Source organism: Miscanthus floridulus, chromosome 4 (genome assembly GCF_019320115.1).
Source record: "Miscanthus floridulus cultivar M001 chromosome 4, ASM1932011v1, whole genome shotgun sequence".
Classification (NCBI taxonomy): Eukaryota; Viridiplantae; Streptophyta; class Magnoliopsida; order Poales; family Poaceae; genus Miscanthus; species Miscanthus floridulus.
The window spans coordinates 88,466,575-88,485,689 of record NC_089583.1 but is presented as its reverse complement, the minus strand read 5'-3'; the positions used below and the strand labels follow the sequence as shown (position 1 = coordinate 88,485,689).

The 19,115-nt window shown below is 49.2% G+C and overlaps 1 protein-coding gene across 1 annotated transcript; it reads right to left on the bottom strand.

Moving 5' to 3' along the window:
• Nucleotides 1-5,561: 5,561 nt before the first annotated feature.
• Nucleotides 5,562-8,278, bottom strand: LOC136552014 (transcription factor bHLH130-like). Its single transcript, XM_066543559.1, has 5 exons — nt 7,437-8,278; nt 6,752-7,269; nt 6,535-6,600; nt 6,334-6,402; nt 5,562-5,971 (listed from the first exon to the last, which is right to left on the bottom strand). Exons 1-5 carry the CDS (start codon nt 7,954-7,956, stop codon nt 5,900-5,902), a joined length of 1,245 nt encoding a protein of 414 aa, XP_066399656.1. The 5' UTR covers nt 7,957-8,278; the 3' UTR covers nt 5,562-5,899.
• Between the last annotated feature and the right edge of the window lie 10,837 nt (nt 8,279-19,115).

Here is a 19,115-nt window from a genome sequence, read left to right as displayed (position 1 = left end):
GGTGCGAAACCCTCTGCTTCCTTGATGCCTACTCCAGCTACCATCAAATCGTAATGAAAGAATACGACCAGCTTGTGATGTCTTTCATCACCCCCTTTGGATCATTCTACTACTGTCTCAATGTTGTTCGGTCTAAAGAATGTTGGGGCTACATACCAGTATTGTATGCTCAAATGCTTCGGGGACCTCATCGGGCAGGACCATTGAGGCCTACGTCGACGACATCAGTAGTTAAATCTAAACAGACTAACCACCTTGTTGCCTGATCTTGAGCAGACCTTTGCAAAACTCTGAGCGAATGGCATCAAACATAACCTCGAGAAGTGTGTTTTTAGGGTCCCAAGGGGTATGCTGCTTGGCTTCATCGGCTCCGAGCAGTGGCATTGAAGCCAACCCAGAGAAAATCTCAGCCATCACAAGGATGGGCCCAATTCAGAACATAAAGGGGGTTTTAGCGAATCACAGGGTACCTCGCCGCCCTCAGCTGATTCATCTCACGCCTCGGTGAATGAGGTCTCCCCGTTTATCGACTCCTAAATAAAGCCGACCGCTTTGAGTGGACATCCGAGGCCTAGGAGGCGCTTGACATGGTCAAACTACTTCTGACAAGGCCCCTGATCCTAGTTCCTCCAAGCAACAGAGAATCCCTCCTACTATACATAGCGGTCACCACGCAAGTGGTTAGCGCCACCCTAGTAGTAGAGTGGGAGGAAGAGCGGCACACCCTCAAGGTGCAACGCCCTATGTACTTCATCAGCGAGGTACTATCCAACTCCAAAATCTGCTACTCCCAAATCTAGAAGCTCCTTTACACCGTCCTCATCACCAAGAGGAAGCTGCGCCACTACTTTGAGTCGCATCCCGTAACGGTTGTGACATCGTTCCCCCTCGGTGAGGTCATCTAGAGTCAGGATGTCATGGGAAGAACTACAAAGTGGGCACTCGAGTTGATGGATCAAGGCATCACATATGCCTCATGAACGGTGATCAAGTCCCAGGTGTTAGCTGACTTCATCGCTGAATGGACCGAGGTCAAGATACCACTGGCGATCGTCGATGAAGAAAACTGGATGATGTACTTCGATGGGTCTCTGATGAAGAAGGGCGTCAGCATAGGGTTGGTCTTCATGTCACCCCTCGAGGTCCGCATGAGGTACATGGTTCATCTCCATTTTCCCTCATCAAATAACGTGGCCGAATATGAAGCACTCATCAACGGCCTACGCATCACCATCGAGTTGGGCATCTGATGCCTCGACATCTGAGGCGACTCCTAGCTGGTCATCAACCAAGTCATGAAGGAGTCTAGCTACCACAACGCCAAGATGGTTGCATAGTGCTAGGAGGTCCAATGGCTGGAGGACAAATTCAACGGCCTCGAACTCAACCACATCCCAAGACACCTCAACGAGGTGACCGACGCACTTGCAAAAGTGGTGTCTGGTCGAGAGCCGGTGCCAACGGGCGTCTTCACTAGCGACCAACATAAGCCCTCGGTATGCTACAAAGGGGTGGAATGGGCCAACAACGGCCCATTTGATCTAGCCCCGAGGCTGACCAACCGATGACTCCCTCCAGCCTCGAGGTCATGGAGCTTGAAGAGGAACCAACGATAGAGCCCGACCCTCTAGACGACTAGAGAACACTCTACCTCGACTACCTCCTCTATGACATGCTGCCAATGGACAAGACGGAGGCTCGATGGCTCACACGTCGTGCCAAATCCTTCGTTCCTGTAGAGGGCGAACTCTACAAATGGAGCCACACCGAGATCTTACAGCTCGGTATCCCAGTCCAATAGGAGAAGCTTCTGCTGAGTGATATCCACGGTGGGGTCTGCGGTCACCATGCTACGCCTAGAACCTTGGTTGGGAACACATTTCGATAGGGCTTCTACTGTCCTACTACAGTAGCCAACGTCGAGCAAATCATACACACCTGCGAAGGGTGCCAGTACTATGCTCAGCAAACTCACCTCCCAGCCTAGGCACTCTAGATGATCCCCATCACATGGCCCTTCATGGTCTGGGGGTTTAATCTGGTTGGGCCTCTCAAGAAGGCACCCAGGGGCTACACCCACTTGCTTGTCACCATAGACAAGTTCACAAAATGGATCGAAACTCAGCCGATCTCCGTCATCAAATCTGAGTAGGCTATGCTATTCTTTCTCGACATCATCCATCGCTTCGGAGTATCGAACTCCATCGTCATAGACAAAAGCACACAGTTCACTGGCAAGAAATTCATTCGATTCTGCGTTGAACAACACATCCGAGTCGATTGGGCTACCGTCGCGCACCCCCAAATGAATGGGTAGGTCGAGCGCACAAACGGCATGCTCCTACAGGGCCTCAAGCCTAGGATCTTCAACCGACTAAGCAAGTTTGGCGTACACTGGGTCACCGAGCTCCCTGCGGTGCTCTAGAGCCTAAGGACAACTCCCAGTCGAGCCACCAGCTACACACCTTCCTTCATGGTCTACGGTTCCAAGGCCATCCTCCCGATGGACCTCGACTATGGAGCACCAAGAATCAGAGCATACGACAAATAGGGAGCCGAGGCATCCCATGAAGACGCCATGGACCAGCTAGATGAAGCCCACAACATCGCCCTCCTCTGTTTGGCCAAGTACCAGCAGGCGCTGTGTCGGTACCACAGCCAATGGGTGCGGGACCGAGCCTTCAACGTCGGGAACCTGGTTCTCCGCCTCGTACAAAGCAACAAGGACCGTCACAAGCTTTTCCCCGCCCTAGAAGGGGCCCTACGTCATCGCAGAAGTACTATGGACAGGTGCCTACAAGTTAAAAACCGTCGACAGCGAGGTCTTCACCAATGCCTGGAATATTGAGCAGCTACGTCGCTTTTACCCTTAAATAAACACATACTCTTTCTTATCAGTTTTGTCTTAAAAAATCCCCAATCTTTAGTGACTTTCGAACCGTACAAAGAGCGAGGGGTCGGACCTCACTCGGGGGCTGATATAAGTACGTTTATCTTGCAAACACTCTTTGTGCTATCTTTGCAAACATTCTATGAGTTTTCCCTCTTTTCTCATAGCGAGTCCTGAGGGCTAGGATTTCAGGAACCAAATCTGAGTATAATTGGTAGCACTACGGGAAACCCATGCCCCGGTGGTTATGGCCTCCTTGCTCACTAGCAGTGATCAGAATTGGCTCACCCACACTCCTGAGTTTACACGACCTTAACTATGGCAAGGGTCAGAAGGCACCAAGCCTCTTTTACAAAAAGAGGGAGAAAGCCAAAAAGTTGTTTGCCATAACAAAAGTTGAAAACTAAATCTCACAGCCTTACCCGTGAAGGGTCTGAAATTACCCCCGGGCGATTCTGTCCGAATCACCCGGGGGCTCGGGGGCTACACCCGCCGGGTGCGCTCGTGTGCACCCTCTAGCGAATCAAAATACCTCCCGGGCAATTCTGCTCGAATCACCCGGAGGCTCGGGGGCTACAGCCGACGGGTGCGCTCGTGCGCACCCTCTGGCAAGTCAAAACACCCCCCGGGGCGATTCTGTTCGAATCTCCCAAGGGCTCGGGGGCTACTATCGGGGAACTAATACCGGGGTACCCAATGAGGTGAAACTAATAACCATTGAACGTTGACACTTCCAGTCGGACAAGAACACTACTACGCTTCTTGTCTGAACGATGGAAGATTGGTTCCGCCTCGTTCGACCCCCGAGGGCTAGACTTCGCCTCACCCGATGGCTAAGGGCTGGTTCTGCCTCGCCCAACGTCCAAGGGCGGGCTCTGCCTCGCCCGATGGCTAAGGGCGGGCTCCGCCTCGCCCGACGTCCGAAGGCGGGCTCCGCCTCCCCTGACGGCTAAGGGCTAGACTCCGCCGCGCCTGACCCCCAAGGGCTAGGCCCCGCCTCGCCCGATGGCTAAGGACGGGCTCCGCCTCGCCCGACGGCTAAGGGCTAGACTCCGCCTCGCCCGACGACTACACCATGATCCTTCATAAAGACGAGCACAGGGTACAATAGGACATTCGAGTCAACCGCAGTATCGAGGGCCATACCCTGTACACCTGCAGGAACGCACCACCAGGATACGATGGGACGGGTGCTTTAAGTCCTTTCCGACCTAACAATGCCCAAATAGTGTTGTAGGCGCCGACTTTTGTCCCACAGTGTTGTAGGCGCCGCCATCAGTCCTCGGACGTGGATACTAACACAAGCATGCGACAACCACTATGATCCAAGACAGAATTCACATCACCTACGGTGACGGACGTAGGGTCACTTCCCCGTCTACTCTCCGAAGGGTCGCAGCTTGGCCCTCTGACATGCCGCACCATCCGCCGACGTAGGATGGGACGCACCCACTTGCTGACAGAGGCCAGGGCACGGCCCTATAAGGATCGGCGAACACGCCATCCCTGACACGGTCTGCCATGCTAGCAGGGCAGGCACGTGGGAAAAAGAAGACCCGGCTCCCCCGAAGGACCTTCTCTACCTTTGATTTTTTTTTTCTCTTTCTACCATCTGTAACCCCTACTTCTTCTTGGTCTATAAAAGAAAGGGCAAGGCACCCCACGAAGGGGACCGACTTTTGATCGGTCGTTTTCGACACACAACACATAGCCAAGCAGCAACTGAGCTCTTGGTGTTCTTTCGACCTTTTCATCAGAGACTTAGGACATGTCCCTCTTTCGACCGTTTGTACCCCTACTACGAACCTTTTTCGGTACTAATAACATGAGCAGCAGCGGACTGGACGTAGGGACGTTCTGCCCGAACCAGTATAAACCTTGTGTCCTTTAGTACACCATCCGAGCCTAACGCGCAACAATTATAAATTCACTAGCCGGTGCTTGTTTGAAACACCGACAATACTCAAAACATACAAACCTTTTTTCTGTTTGGTGCTTGAAAATGTTGTAGAAACCGGTACGTAGTTGCAAATTCTACTGGTTTCTTCTTTGAACTAAAGCCCGTTAGGCGCATGTGCCGCCGTTTTTTTTTTTTGGCGAAAGCATGTGCCTCGTATAAGAGCCGGAGCACCTCTACTAGCAACTTGGGCACAAAGGTGTTCGGCTGGCATAGATCAGCTGGCTGGTCATTTTTTTTTTCAGCTGGAGTAGTGTTTTTCTCTAAAAAAAAACTAATATGAACAGTGAAAACCAGTATGAACAGTACTTTTTTTTAGTGCAGCCGAACGAGCTGAAATAATGCAACACGACTGCACGAGGAGGCGATGTTCCCAGTCCAGGATGCCATTATTGTTCGTTGTTGGATGGAGACAAGAGGACGAGCAGGTAGCTGTTAAATACGGCCGCTGGCTTACCCTAAAGGGAAATGCATTTGGAGTTTGGACGACACTGCCTGCACGCAGACAGACACAACAGTTGCAATGCATCTACTAGTCGGATTGGATTGGGTGCATGCATGTAGTACGTGTAGCGTAACTGCTCGAGTGTACGTCACGAGGACAGACGGGGCAAGACAAGATACACAGTCTCCACGCCTTGTAGCAAGAACCAACTCTGCCTGCTTAACGAATTTGCATTTGGTGCATGCATGTAGTACGTGTAGCGTAACTGCTCGAGTGTACGTCACGAGGACAGACGGGGCAAGACAAGATACACAGTCACCACGCCTTGTAGCAAGAACCAACTCTGCCTGCTTAACGAATTTGCATGTACAGACTACTCTCATTTCAACTCCATATATCCTTACCTCCTCATGTAAGTTAACTATGTAAGTTGAACACGTACACGTACTGGTACTACTTCGACGGCTTTTACTACTAGTAGGACCAAACTAGCGAGGAGGAGGAAGCGAGCTGCCGCCTGCCGGCGCGGAGGCGTCAGTCAGGCCTTGCGGCCACGGCCGCGCATTGCATCGCATCGCACCGAGAAAAGGCCGGCGGCGGCTCCTTTTTAACTGGTGAACTGGTCCTGCAGCAGCTTGCCGGCGGAGCAGGTGCAGTTGGCGCGGCCGTCGTTCAGCACCTGGAACGAACCAGAGACGACCACCATGAGCAACCATGAACAGAATTGGACGCCTTTTGACATTCGAGTGTACTGTTCTTGTTTTCTCTCGAATACCATCTTATTAATAATCTGGACGCTCTTAAGCTAATCAGAGTGTCCATGCCGACAGGGACACGACTTGAATTAATATTCTTTTTGGATCATGTAGTTGGATAAGCCTTATCAAAGTTACCCCTGCCGTCAACCACAGGGCAAATCTACTTGATGGCAGCATTTCTGATGGCTCAGGGCGACCCGATAACTGAATCGTGCATTCAAGTTCCTATACTATCAGCTGCGGCCTCGGCAGAAAAGAACGGTTTTTGGATGTGGGCATATACCTTGACCTGCTTCTGAAGATCCTTGATGTAGTCCACGGCCAGATCCAGCATGTCGGCAGTGTTGGTTTGCTGCAGTCATCAACAATAACCGGACGCATAACAACAGGCCGTCAGTTTATCTATCGTGGGCTGTTCTGTTCAATCTTGTGACGTTTCACTGTTCTATCGATCTTTCTTGGGGTTTGGGCTAGGTTTGGTTACCTTTTCCATGTTGGGCACGAGCTCCTGCAACTTCCGTATCCGCTCGCTGATCTTCGTCCTCCTCACCTGACGGCGACAGCGACAAGAATCAGTTTCAAGTTTTTTTTTTCCTTTCTTTCTTTTTTTTTGATTGGACTGGAAAACCAAGCTAGAGTAAAAATTCAAGAGTAGCAGCCAGGATAGGAATGCAGCTGGCCGCAGTCTGCAGGGCACGAACCCGCTCGGCGATGCTGCGCGGGTGGGTGGCGCACCCGCGCTTGGCGCGGATCTTGCAGGGGACGGCGTCCTGGAACTGCAGGAACTTCTCGATCGCCGCCATCTCCGCCGAGGCCGCCGCCGGCTTGCCGCCGCCGTTGTTGCCGCCGCTGGGCAGGCTGAGCTGCGGCGCCAGCCGCTGCTGCTGCACGTTCTGCGGCGTGGGGCCCGAGTCGCGGGGGCGCTTCGCGCCGGACGTCGGCGACGGCGACGGCTCGTCCGTCCAGGCGCCGGACGAGCCGCTCATCGGGTACCCCGGGATGCCGCTGTACCCACGCGCCGCGCCGCTGGCGTTGCTGCCGGCCGCCTCGGGGCTGCTGCCGCCGTCGAGCTCCTCGCTGCCCACCTCCGAGATCTGCGACATCACCGACCCCTGCCGGGACGAGAAGCTCATCTGCCCCTTGAGCCGCGCGTCGCTGACGCCGCCGTTCGTCCTGAACCCACCGCCGGCCATGCCTGCCCGGAGTATGCTGCCGTACCCTGCAAGGTGCAAGCCGCGCGCGGCGGCGAATTAATCGGTCGCGATCAGTTCCCCGCTCCGCAAATGGAAAGCTAGGCGCCTAGCGCATGATTGGGATGCTACTACTTCTGGAGAAACCAAGAAAAAGGTAGTACAAGTACAAGACGAGGCAGAGGCAACCAATTACCGTTGTCCATGTTCAGGTGGTTGAGGAACCCGGCGGGGGAGCTGCTCTGCCGGATCAGGCTGTTGTCACCAGCGCCGCCAACGGCCGCACCGTGCTCCGTGCCGCCGGAGCTGACGTTGCGGTACAGCCCCTCCATGGCGGCCATCTGCTGCTGCGACTGATACATGAGCTGCTGCTGCTGCGAGGCGGCCATGGACGCAGCGGCGGCGGCTTCGTCCATGAAGTGTGCGACAGCGGCGGGGCGGGGAGGCTTGCAGTCCCGGGTCTCGGAGTGGTGGTGCCCGGCGAGAAAGCGCGCGAGGACGTTGTCCGTGGCGGCGTGGTCCGGTGGTGGTCCGTGCTCCTGATCCCCGCACATCACCTCGCCGAGTAGCGTGCTCGGCGCCGACCTGTACCGCAGCAGTCCCGGGGAGCTCATCTGCTGCTGCTGCTGCGGTGGCGTCCTCGCACCGGCCCTGGTCGGCTGCGGCAGGGCGGCTGCTGGCAGGTTGAGGTCCTTGGGCACCGGCGCGCCGTACATCACCCACCCCCGCCTCCCCCAATTAATTGCAATCAACCCCGGCCGCCTAGCTCCCAAACACACTAGCTAGCTAGTATAGAGCTAGCCTCTCCCTGTCCACCGCGCCAGTACGACTGCAGTCTGCCGACTGCGGCGGGTGGAGCGCGCGCACGGTGGATGGTGAAACCGATTGGACGGGAGGAGGAAGAAGGCAGGTAGGGAAGGGGTCGGTGCGTCGCAGTCGCAGCGGTGCGGGCGGGCGTCGGGGACTGTGTAGATAAGAGGAGAGAGCTCGCTAGCCGAGCCGAGCTGTGTTGACTGGGGAGGCGTGTGGGCGTAGCAGTTTAACATGTGGAGGGTGAGAGCTCGGCTGCTATTTATAACGGCGGACGCGGAAGTTACCCGAAGAAACGAAGCGCCCTCGTGGCTGGGGCACTCGTCGTTCGTCGACGCGCCCGCGGCAATGTCTAAATTTTTCTCTACTAAAGATAAAGATTTTTTAGGTTTGAGAATTCTTTACCTTGGCACCGAACCGAAGTGACGATTTTTTTTATGTAATTTGACCAAAATCGGTTTCGACCAAAAAGAATCTGAGCAAAAATAGTAGTATTTCTGTAGCCTGCCCCTGCCTGACGGGAACAGGAGAAGGAGATTGGGGTCTCTACCCCAAGGCCTACGCAAAAACAACCAGCGTGCTGGTTGGTGTCGGTGTCGGTGTTGGCGCTGGTTTGGGCTGGCTGGTGCTGATTTTTTTTAAAGAAAATACTGTTGATTGATTGAATAAACTTAGCTAAAATCAACAAGCGAACAACATCTTGCGGCCCGGCCCGTTCCACGTGACCAACGTGGAGCCCCCACAGCCAGGAGCCGCCGCGGGACCACCGAGAGCAGTTTATATACACGACGGAAAAAGAAATCGAGAAAATATCCGTTCACGAGGGCGTGCACATGAGCGCAAGCGAGGCTGCGCGATCTGCCCGCGTGTAGCATCCCGGCTGCGCCAATCATCTCCCTCTGCTCGCTGACACCTGAAAAAAGATACTCCTCCATGCTGCTGCTAAAAAGTTCATCTCGAGATTAACAATAACTAAATACTACGAGTCGCTAGAAACTACTCCCGTGTTGATGCTGATCGGGACTGTACTGCGTAGTATTTACTTATCATGCTGAGATCGGTCACGGGAGTGGAGGCTCTCGTTTTTTATTAGGGGGTGAGGATCAGTCGCCTGATGCTATAGTTCGGTAAGACCGAATCAAGATCAGTCGCCTGATGCTATAGTTCGGTAAGACCGAATCATGTGCTCTCTTGCAATTCTTGTTTTTTTTTTCTTCAAAAATGTTCATATCTTAATTAAACATAAATCTTTTCTGCGGGATATATATCCTCTCATGTCACATGTATGTTTAGTGTTGTAACCAGATTACACGTTAACTTTAAAACTTCGACAACCATTAGCATTTTATACTCATGGAGCAATTTTGGGGCCCTATTCGCTTGTCTTATCAGCCGCATTTTTTCAGCGCGTGGATAATATTTTTCTCTCACAATTGAATACTACTTCCATGCATGATATCGAGTATGTTCGATTTAGCTATGAGCCATAGAAAATTTGTTGTGAAAAAAGTTATATGCTGTTTTGTTGAAATAACTATAAAACATACATCTCTCTGTACCTTCTTTGAAACAGTTATGAGATGTCTATCTATTTCCACCTATTTAGAAAAACAAAAGGACGAAAGGTAAAACATAATCCAAGGTCACGTGAAAATTATACTACGCAAAAGCAGCTACTTTTAAAGAAGGAGCTTCAGATTCTAGCTTCTTGATTGATGTTTTTTTTTTGGCAGCAGAAACACTTTTAAGAAACTAAACCAAACACAACCATCATAAAACGTACTCACCAGATATTAAAATAAGCGTATAGTAAAAAAATAGATGTTCCAGCTAAACTATCCTATCATAACGATGTGATAAATAATCAAACCAGTACTACCACTGACCACTGCTATCGATCATCTTCCTCGTTGCCATAACACAAATCAAGCCCTCACAGTTTGATTCCATAGGAAGGAAGGAAGCAGGCGGAAGCCGCCGTCATCCTATTCACCGGGCGCCCGGGCACATGCGAGTATGTGACCCTGTGAACGCCGTGGCTCCACATCTGCACCGGAATACCGGATCCTCCTCGCTCCCATGCTTCCCCGGCACGTACCGTTCCCCTGAACGGAATTCGATGGCACTATATATTATTCTGTGCTAAGCTTCGACCTCACTGTTCTACCAGCGATATGGATCCTTTATCCATGGAAGCAGCGAGCCACAGAGAGGCGGTCGGTCACTTTTCGCTTCGGTGCGCCGCTGATCCGACAAGAGACAAGAGAACCGAGGGCATATTGCAAATCTTTGGAGTTCAGGGCATAAAGCCCTAGAAAAAGTGTGGGAGGGAATAGGGCGCGATGCGGTTGGGTTTGATACCGAATTTTTTACTATTTGGCCCTTTTTTTTAAAGTTTCTCATAAATAGATCCCTGACGGAAAGAATTCCGAAAATAGACCCTTGGCTCGGCGCCACGGTCACTAGCGCCGAGCTCCTGGGCACGGGGAAATGGCCTGCCAGGGGGCTTGGCGCCATAGTGAATGGCGCCGAGCCACCTGCATTTAACCCAGCCTACACTTCTTCCCCGAGCGTTTTTTCCTCTTATTTCCCCTCCCTCTCGGGTTTTTCTCTCGCCACTTCACCCTACCTCACGAATCGACATATTGGACCTTGAAAACCTTGATTTGATCCGTAGATCTTCGAGAGCAAGGTATACTCGCTCACCTCCTTGTTTTTTCGCATCGATTCGGTACATATTAGTCGGATTTTTGAACCTAAGAATCGTCATCACTTAGGGTTTCATTGTATCCCTCAATATATGTATTATACAACCGTAGGTTGATTCCAAGGCATGAAAAAAGCTAGCAAACCAAGCCGCATGTAGTTATGTTATGGGTTTATTGTTGTGGATGAAATGAGAAACCCTAGGTTTAGGGTATAATGTTAATTGCTTTTGGTTCTTAGAACAAAATTGGTTGTATTGTAGTTATGGTTCTCATTGATATTTTTTGGTGATGTTTTTATTTATGTTTGTTAAATTACATCCGTTTTGTTAGATGCAAGAAATGTTTCGGGAGGAGTTTTGGCGAAAACGGGGTCGTCCTCGAGAATTATACCCCGACGCGTCTAGCAAAGATGCCCCCGTTCCTCCTGACCTTCCTGTCCCTAACTGTGACTGTGGTTTCCCGGCCCATGTTTTTTCAATCTAAACATCCGGACACAGCCGCGCGTTGCTTCTACACATGTAGTCGGTTTAATGTAAGAAATTGTTTGTACTATCCTTTTTCTTTATTTGTTTAAGTATGGTACTAATATTTTGTTGGAATCTCGTTGTGTAGGACCATGAGAGGTGATTTTTCTTTCAGTGGATCGATGGTGCAGACAAGTTTGATCCTAGGTACCTCTTTTTCGACGATTGGTTTAGAGGGAGACATCCTACGTGAGCACTTCAAGCAGGTGGGTTCCACCCCCCCTAACCCTCCGGCAATGACGGCTAAGGAGAAGCATCTAGCCGTAGTTAGACGACTCGAGGAACCTCCTCTGTGCGATTGCGGAGATCGAACTGTGATAAACCCTGAGAATACATTGGAGTTTGTGTGTCCAAACAAGCATGAAGTAAGTGCAAAGTGTATGTGTTAAAATCTTGAGCTATATGTGTTCATGTACTAATGTCTCATTATTTAGGTGTATTCAATGGCGAAGTGTTGTTTCAAGGAGTGGTTGTATGGTCCTAAGAACCAATGGCTAGAAGAACCGCGGAGGGTTAAGGAAAAGAAGAAAGAACGGGTAATCTACAAAGCACCTCCTGTCATGTGCGAATGTGGTGTAAAATCCAATTATGGCCTAGGCCCTTCGGAGCTTGGAATAGGTCATTATTGCGGCCATATGATTGAGTATGATGAGGTTCGTTATTTTTCTGGTAAACATGAAATTGTATTTTGTTTGTTTTGCTAAGACATATATGATATAATATTTATTTTGAACAGAGCATTAGGAAATGCAGTTGGGAATGTTATGATGGTCAAGCTAAGTTCTTAGATGAACTGAAGAAGAGGCAAGTAATTGCACGGAAGAGAGGATATGGACCTGACTACGTCAACCTATTCGTTAAACATCACAAAGAAAAGATGCGTGAGTTTGCTAGACAGCGTGGTATTTGTAACCCGATCGATGTTGGGCTTAACAAATGGGGATTGGAGAGGCGGACGACGTTAGAGGAGGAGAGGACAAGGAATGAGGCAAGGGAGGAGACAAGAGTATAGATGCAGGTCTTGAACGAGCATGTTGCTACATTATGTGCCAGTGAGTGCTTGAAAACCTTTTTTTATTGCCTGGTTTTAAATGTAATATTATCACGTTGCTAACTGATTGCATTTTATATATGAAGGGATTGGTTGCAGTGAGGAACATGCTGTAGAGGTGGCTCATGCAAGGTATAAGGAGAAGAAGTTAGATGGCCATAGATCACGAGCTGGTTCGCACCGTTCAATCACCGATTGTGTTGTGTGATGATGGAGACTGAGGATGAGGACGACACTGGCAGACTAAGTGAGCTCATTGCTCTAGCAGAGGCGGGCATACAGGCGCAGGAGGCTGAGGACGACATTGGCAGACTGAGCGAGCTCGTCTCTCTAGCAGAGGTGGGCATTCAGGCGCAGGAGGCTGACGACGACACTGGCAGACTGAGCGAGCTCATCGCTCTAGCAGAGGCAGGGCTTACTAGGCAGAGGAGGATGACGACGCGTTCTTCACTCAGGCCGCAGGGGCCGCAGATGAAGCGAAGGCCGCTTACTACAAGCGACAGCCAGGTCAGAGCAACGCAGTTGAGCCTAGCCACAGCAACAGGGTTGTAATAGAGGACTGGTACTCGAATGATGAGTTGCTTACTCAGTACGTTTCAGACTGAGGATTTAGAAGTGCATTTGCCCCTATGTCTACTGTCGGCACTTAGTTGTAGTATTAATATATTATGTAATGTGGCATAGTATCGAACTTTTCATTATGTGGTTGTTTTCATTATCAATGGTCTTAATATTCCGCTTAATGATACGGACGTATTTCCATTTGAACACGTGCTGCAAAAAATAGTTAACGACATACGGCATTATAGAAATCAACACACGAAACACATTAAATGGCATGTGACTACATGTACCGAACCTGGGTACAAAGTTTTCTTTGACTAAACCTAACATGCCTTAGGTAATTAAACCTAACATGCCTTAGGTAATTAAACCTAACATGCCTTAGGTAATTAAACCTGGGTACATGTGAAAAAGATAAAGTCATCCTAGTAGTGTGGCCACATAGCAAATTGTGTTGCACCTTCTCCATAGTAGCCTCTAGTTATTGTTGGTGGTGGTGGCGGGGGTGACGGGGGAGGCCCATTTTTCTTGTGGTTAGGGCAGGTGCAATATGGATCATTGCAGAGTGCCTCCTGTGAATCGGCACCATTGTTGTTGTCGTCCTGTTCATCGTCCTTGTAACCGCTGCTAACTTCCCTTTCTAGATCGAAGATACGGTCTTGTAGGTACTAGATGTACTCCGCATGCGGATAAATAGGTCGAGGATCGACCCACCTACTGAACCCACAATTTTCTTCGGCCAAGGAAGACTACAAAAAGTATGTCAGTGTAAGTGATATACAAGACAAACATATTGAAGAAACAAATAGTAATAGCAATTACCCATGCTCACGGGCATTTGAAGAAACGACGACCTCCATCTATTCCCTCGGTGAACATCTGCACTAGGCAGTCCTCACCATGCATGCATTTTGGCCACTCTTCTTTCCTTTCATCGTATCCTCTCAGTGGTGCCTCTTTGGTGAAATCACTTTTGCTCTCAACTGGGAACCTCTCATAAAGAGCTTCCTCAAAGAAATCAGGGACCAAGAGGACCCTCCCACCCCCAGGTAGTTTTCTTCCCCTTTCCTCTCCCTCTGGACGACCCTCCAGACATTGGTATTACAACGAAAGCAAATGCTGAGGACTGTTCTTCTTCCTTGTTGTTTGTGTGAATGAGAGAGAGTGAGTGATTATTTATAGGTTGAGAGGAGGAATGGAGGCCTGTCAATGTGCCATGTCAGTGATCCGTGTGCCTCTTCACCTCAGCCCTTGGATCAAACAGTCATAAGATGGATGGTGGAGATAGAGTTGAGTTGTGCTTCCTTGCATGTTGTCCGTGTATCTGAAAAGTCTATATCGGTGATGTGATAATTCGATGTTGTCCGTGTATCTGAAAAGTCTATGTTTATTGTCTGAAAAGCATAGATTCGTTCACTGTTGCTTGGTAATCCTAGATTCTTCTACACAACATATGTACAAATATTCCTAGATTATACATGTAATAAATTTATAGTTAATCTGTGTACTACATTTGTGCCTTTGTACAAGTGTAGTATGATTAAAGGTTCACGCAAAAAAATCGCAAGATACGGTCTTGTATTAGGAGCATCCACAGTTACAAATAGAGACATCAATATATATTCTAAACATTTAATCATCCAACAAGCATAATGCAACTACAACGAATATCACAACCAACATAATATGTCATGCAAAGTCCAAATAGTCCACAATGTCCATATAGTCCCGAATAGTTACAGAAAAGTAAATACAAAATTCACAATAGTTCATAGTAACACCTACCACGTCCCTCACTGTCTCCTACTCTTGCCCCTACCCTTGTGACCCAGAGCGCTGGTGTCTGGAGTGTAAGAGTCACGCGGACGGCGTCGCCTAGTGCCTAGAGGCGGTGTAGGATGAGCCGATGGAGCGTCATGGAGCTGAGAGGGCCCAAGCTCATTGTGCCTCTTGTCCATGTCATCGTCATCGTCGGCCTCCTCATCCTCGTCCCCGTCCCCTGTAGCTACTTGACTAGAGGAACCCAAGGCTCCTCTTCTTGTGGAAGGATCGTACACGTCATGCGTCGTGTTTGTCCTACAACCACAATGACTAGCTGCACGGCGTAGACGACGTGACAGCCTCTATTGTACAAAACTATGTTAACTGAAAGAATATAACGTATTAATGATTTGTTTGAAAGAATATTTTTAATCTTACATCTAGGAAGCCAAGTATGTAGTCATCATTGACTCTCGGCCGAACGCGCTCGATCTCTTCAACTGAGCTTCTCAGTGTATTGCCCTGCAACAAAGTTTTCAATAATAAGACTTCTGAACAGATAGCATTTAGTTTTGTTTTCTTTTGTATAAGAATGTAACTTATTATAAGGGTTATACGGCTCGAAGGTTGCAATAACTACAATAGATAACTCCTAATGTCGGTCCAAGAACATCTAATGTATTGTTATGTAACTCAACGTAACAAAATAAGGCGATTGGCTTACCACTCTGTCCAAGATCGGTCCTGCCTCCACCTACCTTCCTGCATGAGTGGACCGGTCATACATCGTGTCTTCATCGTTGGAGGACTCGATGTCGGCGTAGTCAGTTTCGGTCCACTGTAGCCTAAGCCTGCACCATGGCGAACGCTGGTACCAAGCTTGGTACCGCCTGAACTCACGATTCGTGTGCGGCTCATTGTTGTCGTCCAGGTTGTCGTGCATCTCCTCCCATTCCTCAATGTAGGACTGGTGGTGCCTCTCCCAGTCAAAATCTTCTTGTTCCTCTGATGATCCAACCTGCACGTATGTCATCGTTACAATAATCCACGTACGTGGCACCATATTATAAGAAATGGACCATCGTCATGAGACATTTGAAATATCAAAACACTTAATTGTGTAAGTCCATGCTAGTCGAGAACAGAGGAATAGGCCAAAGCTATCTCACTCCAAATTGGCGTGCAACCCTATCTGGCAGGTGGTACTCGACAGCATAGAAGCATTTTAGAGGGCACCTCATCCTATAGAAGTAGTCGTCGGCCCCACAGATGTTGCTCAGCTGAAAAGGAAGTGCGTCCTCTCCACCATACGGCTCCCACTCCACCTGCAACATGTCCAAATAAGATGTTAGATGGTATACTAATCCTTTTAAAAGCAGCATGGAAAATAAAATTTACTTACACTAGACGCCATCGGTGAATCTAGCTCGTTCGTGTACTCAATGTACGCTCGGTCTATCCTCATGTGCGGAACCCTGACCTGGTCCCAAAGGTATGCCTACATCGGCTGGTGACTTGGAGGCTAACCTTGGAACCACTCACGATGAGCCAGTACCTCTGGATGACCAACTAGAAAACAAGCCCACATCCACAGCTATAATAGGTATACGTATCCACCAAGTGACGGGTTCACCATAGACCGACGACACCCCTCGCACAGCTGCCGGTATAGAAAACACAAGACTGCAGAGCCCCGGCTGTACTGACCCGCCTAGTCCCAGTCACTGAGGCAGTGGATCCACATCTAGGATGCATTGTCACCCATCACGTCAGGAAAGAGAACACAAGCAAAAAGGTGTAGGATCCACGCCCAACAGTAGTACCCAACCATCTCCTCATCTGCCTCCTCGGGGCACTATGCGAACTCTGTACGTAGCCATGAGATGGGAACTCTAGAAGTGCGAGCCCCTTGCTCGCTAAGCTCACGCCCAAGGAAGGCCTCCACTCATGCTCTCCAGCCCTCTAACCTGCACTGCTCGGTGACTAGGTTCCCATGAATCCTTAGGCCTAGCATCTTCTGACAGTCCTAAAGTGAGACTGTCATCTCCCCAAAAGGTAGGTGGAAGCTAGTGAGTCTCCTGGCCGCCACCTATATTTAAGACCAAGCAAGATTACTTGTCAAAAAGTCAATCGCATGAACAAATGGCTATGAATGGAGGCAATGATTCACTTTAATACCTATCTACCAACGCAGTTATTGCCACTAAGTTGAACTTGGGCAACCCACGATGAACCTAAAAGGAGATGACATCTAGGCTAGCTCTTTGCAGTAAAGGAGTGTACCTATCATCATACCGAATGTCCAAGAACCCACTATGGGTCCTAGAACGAAGGTGCGGAAGGTCCTACATCGAATATAACATAGTCACATGTTACTTCACGAACACATGTACGAATAAAACTTATAGATTATTACCTGCCCCAGCGCAACGAGACGTCCTCGGTGGGTCTCCTCGTACGTCGGGTTGAGCAAGTGGAATTGCTCCATCCTACAAAAAATGTGAATGAATTAGAATTGCAATGTACAATGAAACATGAACTTATAAATGTATAAGTAATTGACACAAATACAAGCATAAATTGAGACATGCATAATTAAATATATGATAAGACAAATATAAAATAATACTATAAACCAATAGTCCTACCTCACTAATCTGCCAATGTCAACTTCGTGAGTTATGGCCAAGTCTACCGCACTACCGCACTCATACTGCTCGGGATCAGTAACAAATGGAGTTCCTCTCCCACGCCTAGTTCTTCCGAGTATCTGATCCATAACCATCCTATGCCTCATCCTCTGCCTTGATCCACGCTTGTTCCAACGGTAAGCTGGATCCGTAATGTACTTCGGCCCATCATATGGAGGCCACTCTCTAGGGTCCTAGAAAGGCACGAAGCGGGGGGGCTCCATGTGTTCACAAGCATGTTGACACTAAACTCGTGAGGTATCCTCTTCTCGATATTATAGTTGCGATGCCTAGCTGCTGCCACCAAATGCGAACATACAAAGTGGTATTGCCTTGGTTTACCACAAGTGCACTTGAAATCTTGGAGGACAACCACATGTATCCTCGCCTCTCGGACCTCGCCGTCGGATGTTGTACTGCCCCTATGCTCGACCTGATAAGTCCCTGTGGCATGGTCAAAGCATGCAACCTTATGTGTGCCAGCCCTTTCTCTTGCCTTCTCTAGGTGTGCCTTTGGTTTCAGAGCCCATATCTCTCCATCACTCCTCAACTGCAATGCATGGGCGTGTCTATCGTTGAACCAGACAACAAGCTTATAGAAGGTGAATTGAATAATTGCATTCATGGGCATACCATGTATCCCTAATAGCAACTTATTGAATGACTCTGCCATGTTGCTGCACTGAAACTTGTACCTCCAGCCACCGTTGTCATGAGCTCTTGTCCATTTCTCCAAATCCCTCATCAAACCTGTGAGCCATTGTCTACCTTCTACATTTGATGTGGTTCTAACCTCCTCTAACTTTTCCCTAAAGTACTTGTCCTCAAGTTATCGAGCAGCCTCCTAGAACAGATTAAAGTTTTTCTTGACACCGTCCTTCCATAGTAGATTCTCGGCAAGGTGTCGAGTACACCAACTGATGGTGCAAAGGTGCATACCCCTCTAACTGCTCTTGCACGGCATTAAGTATGCCCCGATGCCTATCAGATATGATGCCAACCTCCCTACCAGGGCCAACCATGTGTATCCGGACTAGCCTCAAGAACCATCCCCAACTGTCATTGTTCTCCTTCTCAACCAAAGCAAATGCCAAAGGAACCAACTTGTTGTTCGTGTCACAAGATATGGCTATAAGAAGTGTGCCCTAGTATTTGCCAATCAAGAACATATCATCAATGGAGAAGACGGGACGACAGTGCCTAAAGGCCTCAACATACTGAGGAAAGCACCAGAAGGCACGGAAAAATATCTACCTCCCATCCTTCCATACATTAGGTTTTGGGATGTACTCATAATGCATGCCTGGATTCACCACTTTGATTGCATTGAAAAGAACTGGCAGCTGCTCATACCCATCCTCCCAGTCCCCATATATCATCTTCCATGCTTGCTGCTTAGCCCTCCATGCTTTACCATAAGTTATCACATATCCTCCATACAACGCCTCAACGGTCCTAATAATTGTTCTCACCTTCATGTTGGGTTCTCCCTACAAAATTCCCATCAACCGCTTGGCAATGAGGGTAGATGTCAACTGTCGATGCCTCAGTGTTAGCTCATGGTTAGCACAATTGTGTGGCCCAACAACTTTTGTGATCTTCCATTTTCTGGTCACCTGTTGCTTCCTTGCACAAACCCTCCATGGGCAGCGTTCCTTGTCACATACAACTGTGTAACGGCGCTCCACATATGAATGCAATACCCTATAAGGCCTCTTTCGTATCACTGCAAAAGCCTGCAACCACCTCTTCAAAGCAGGGAGGTCA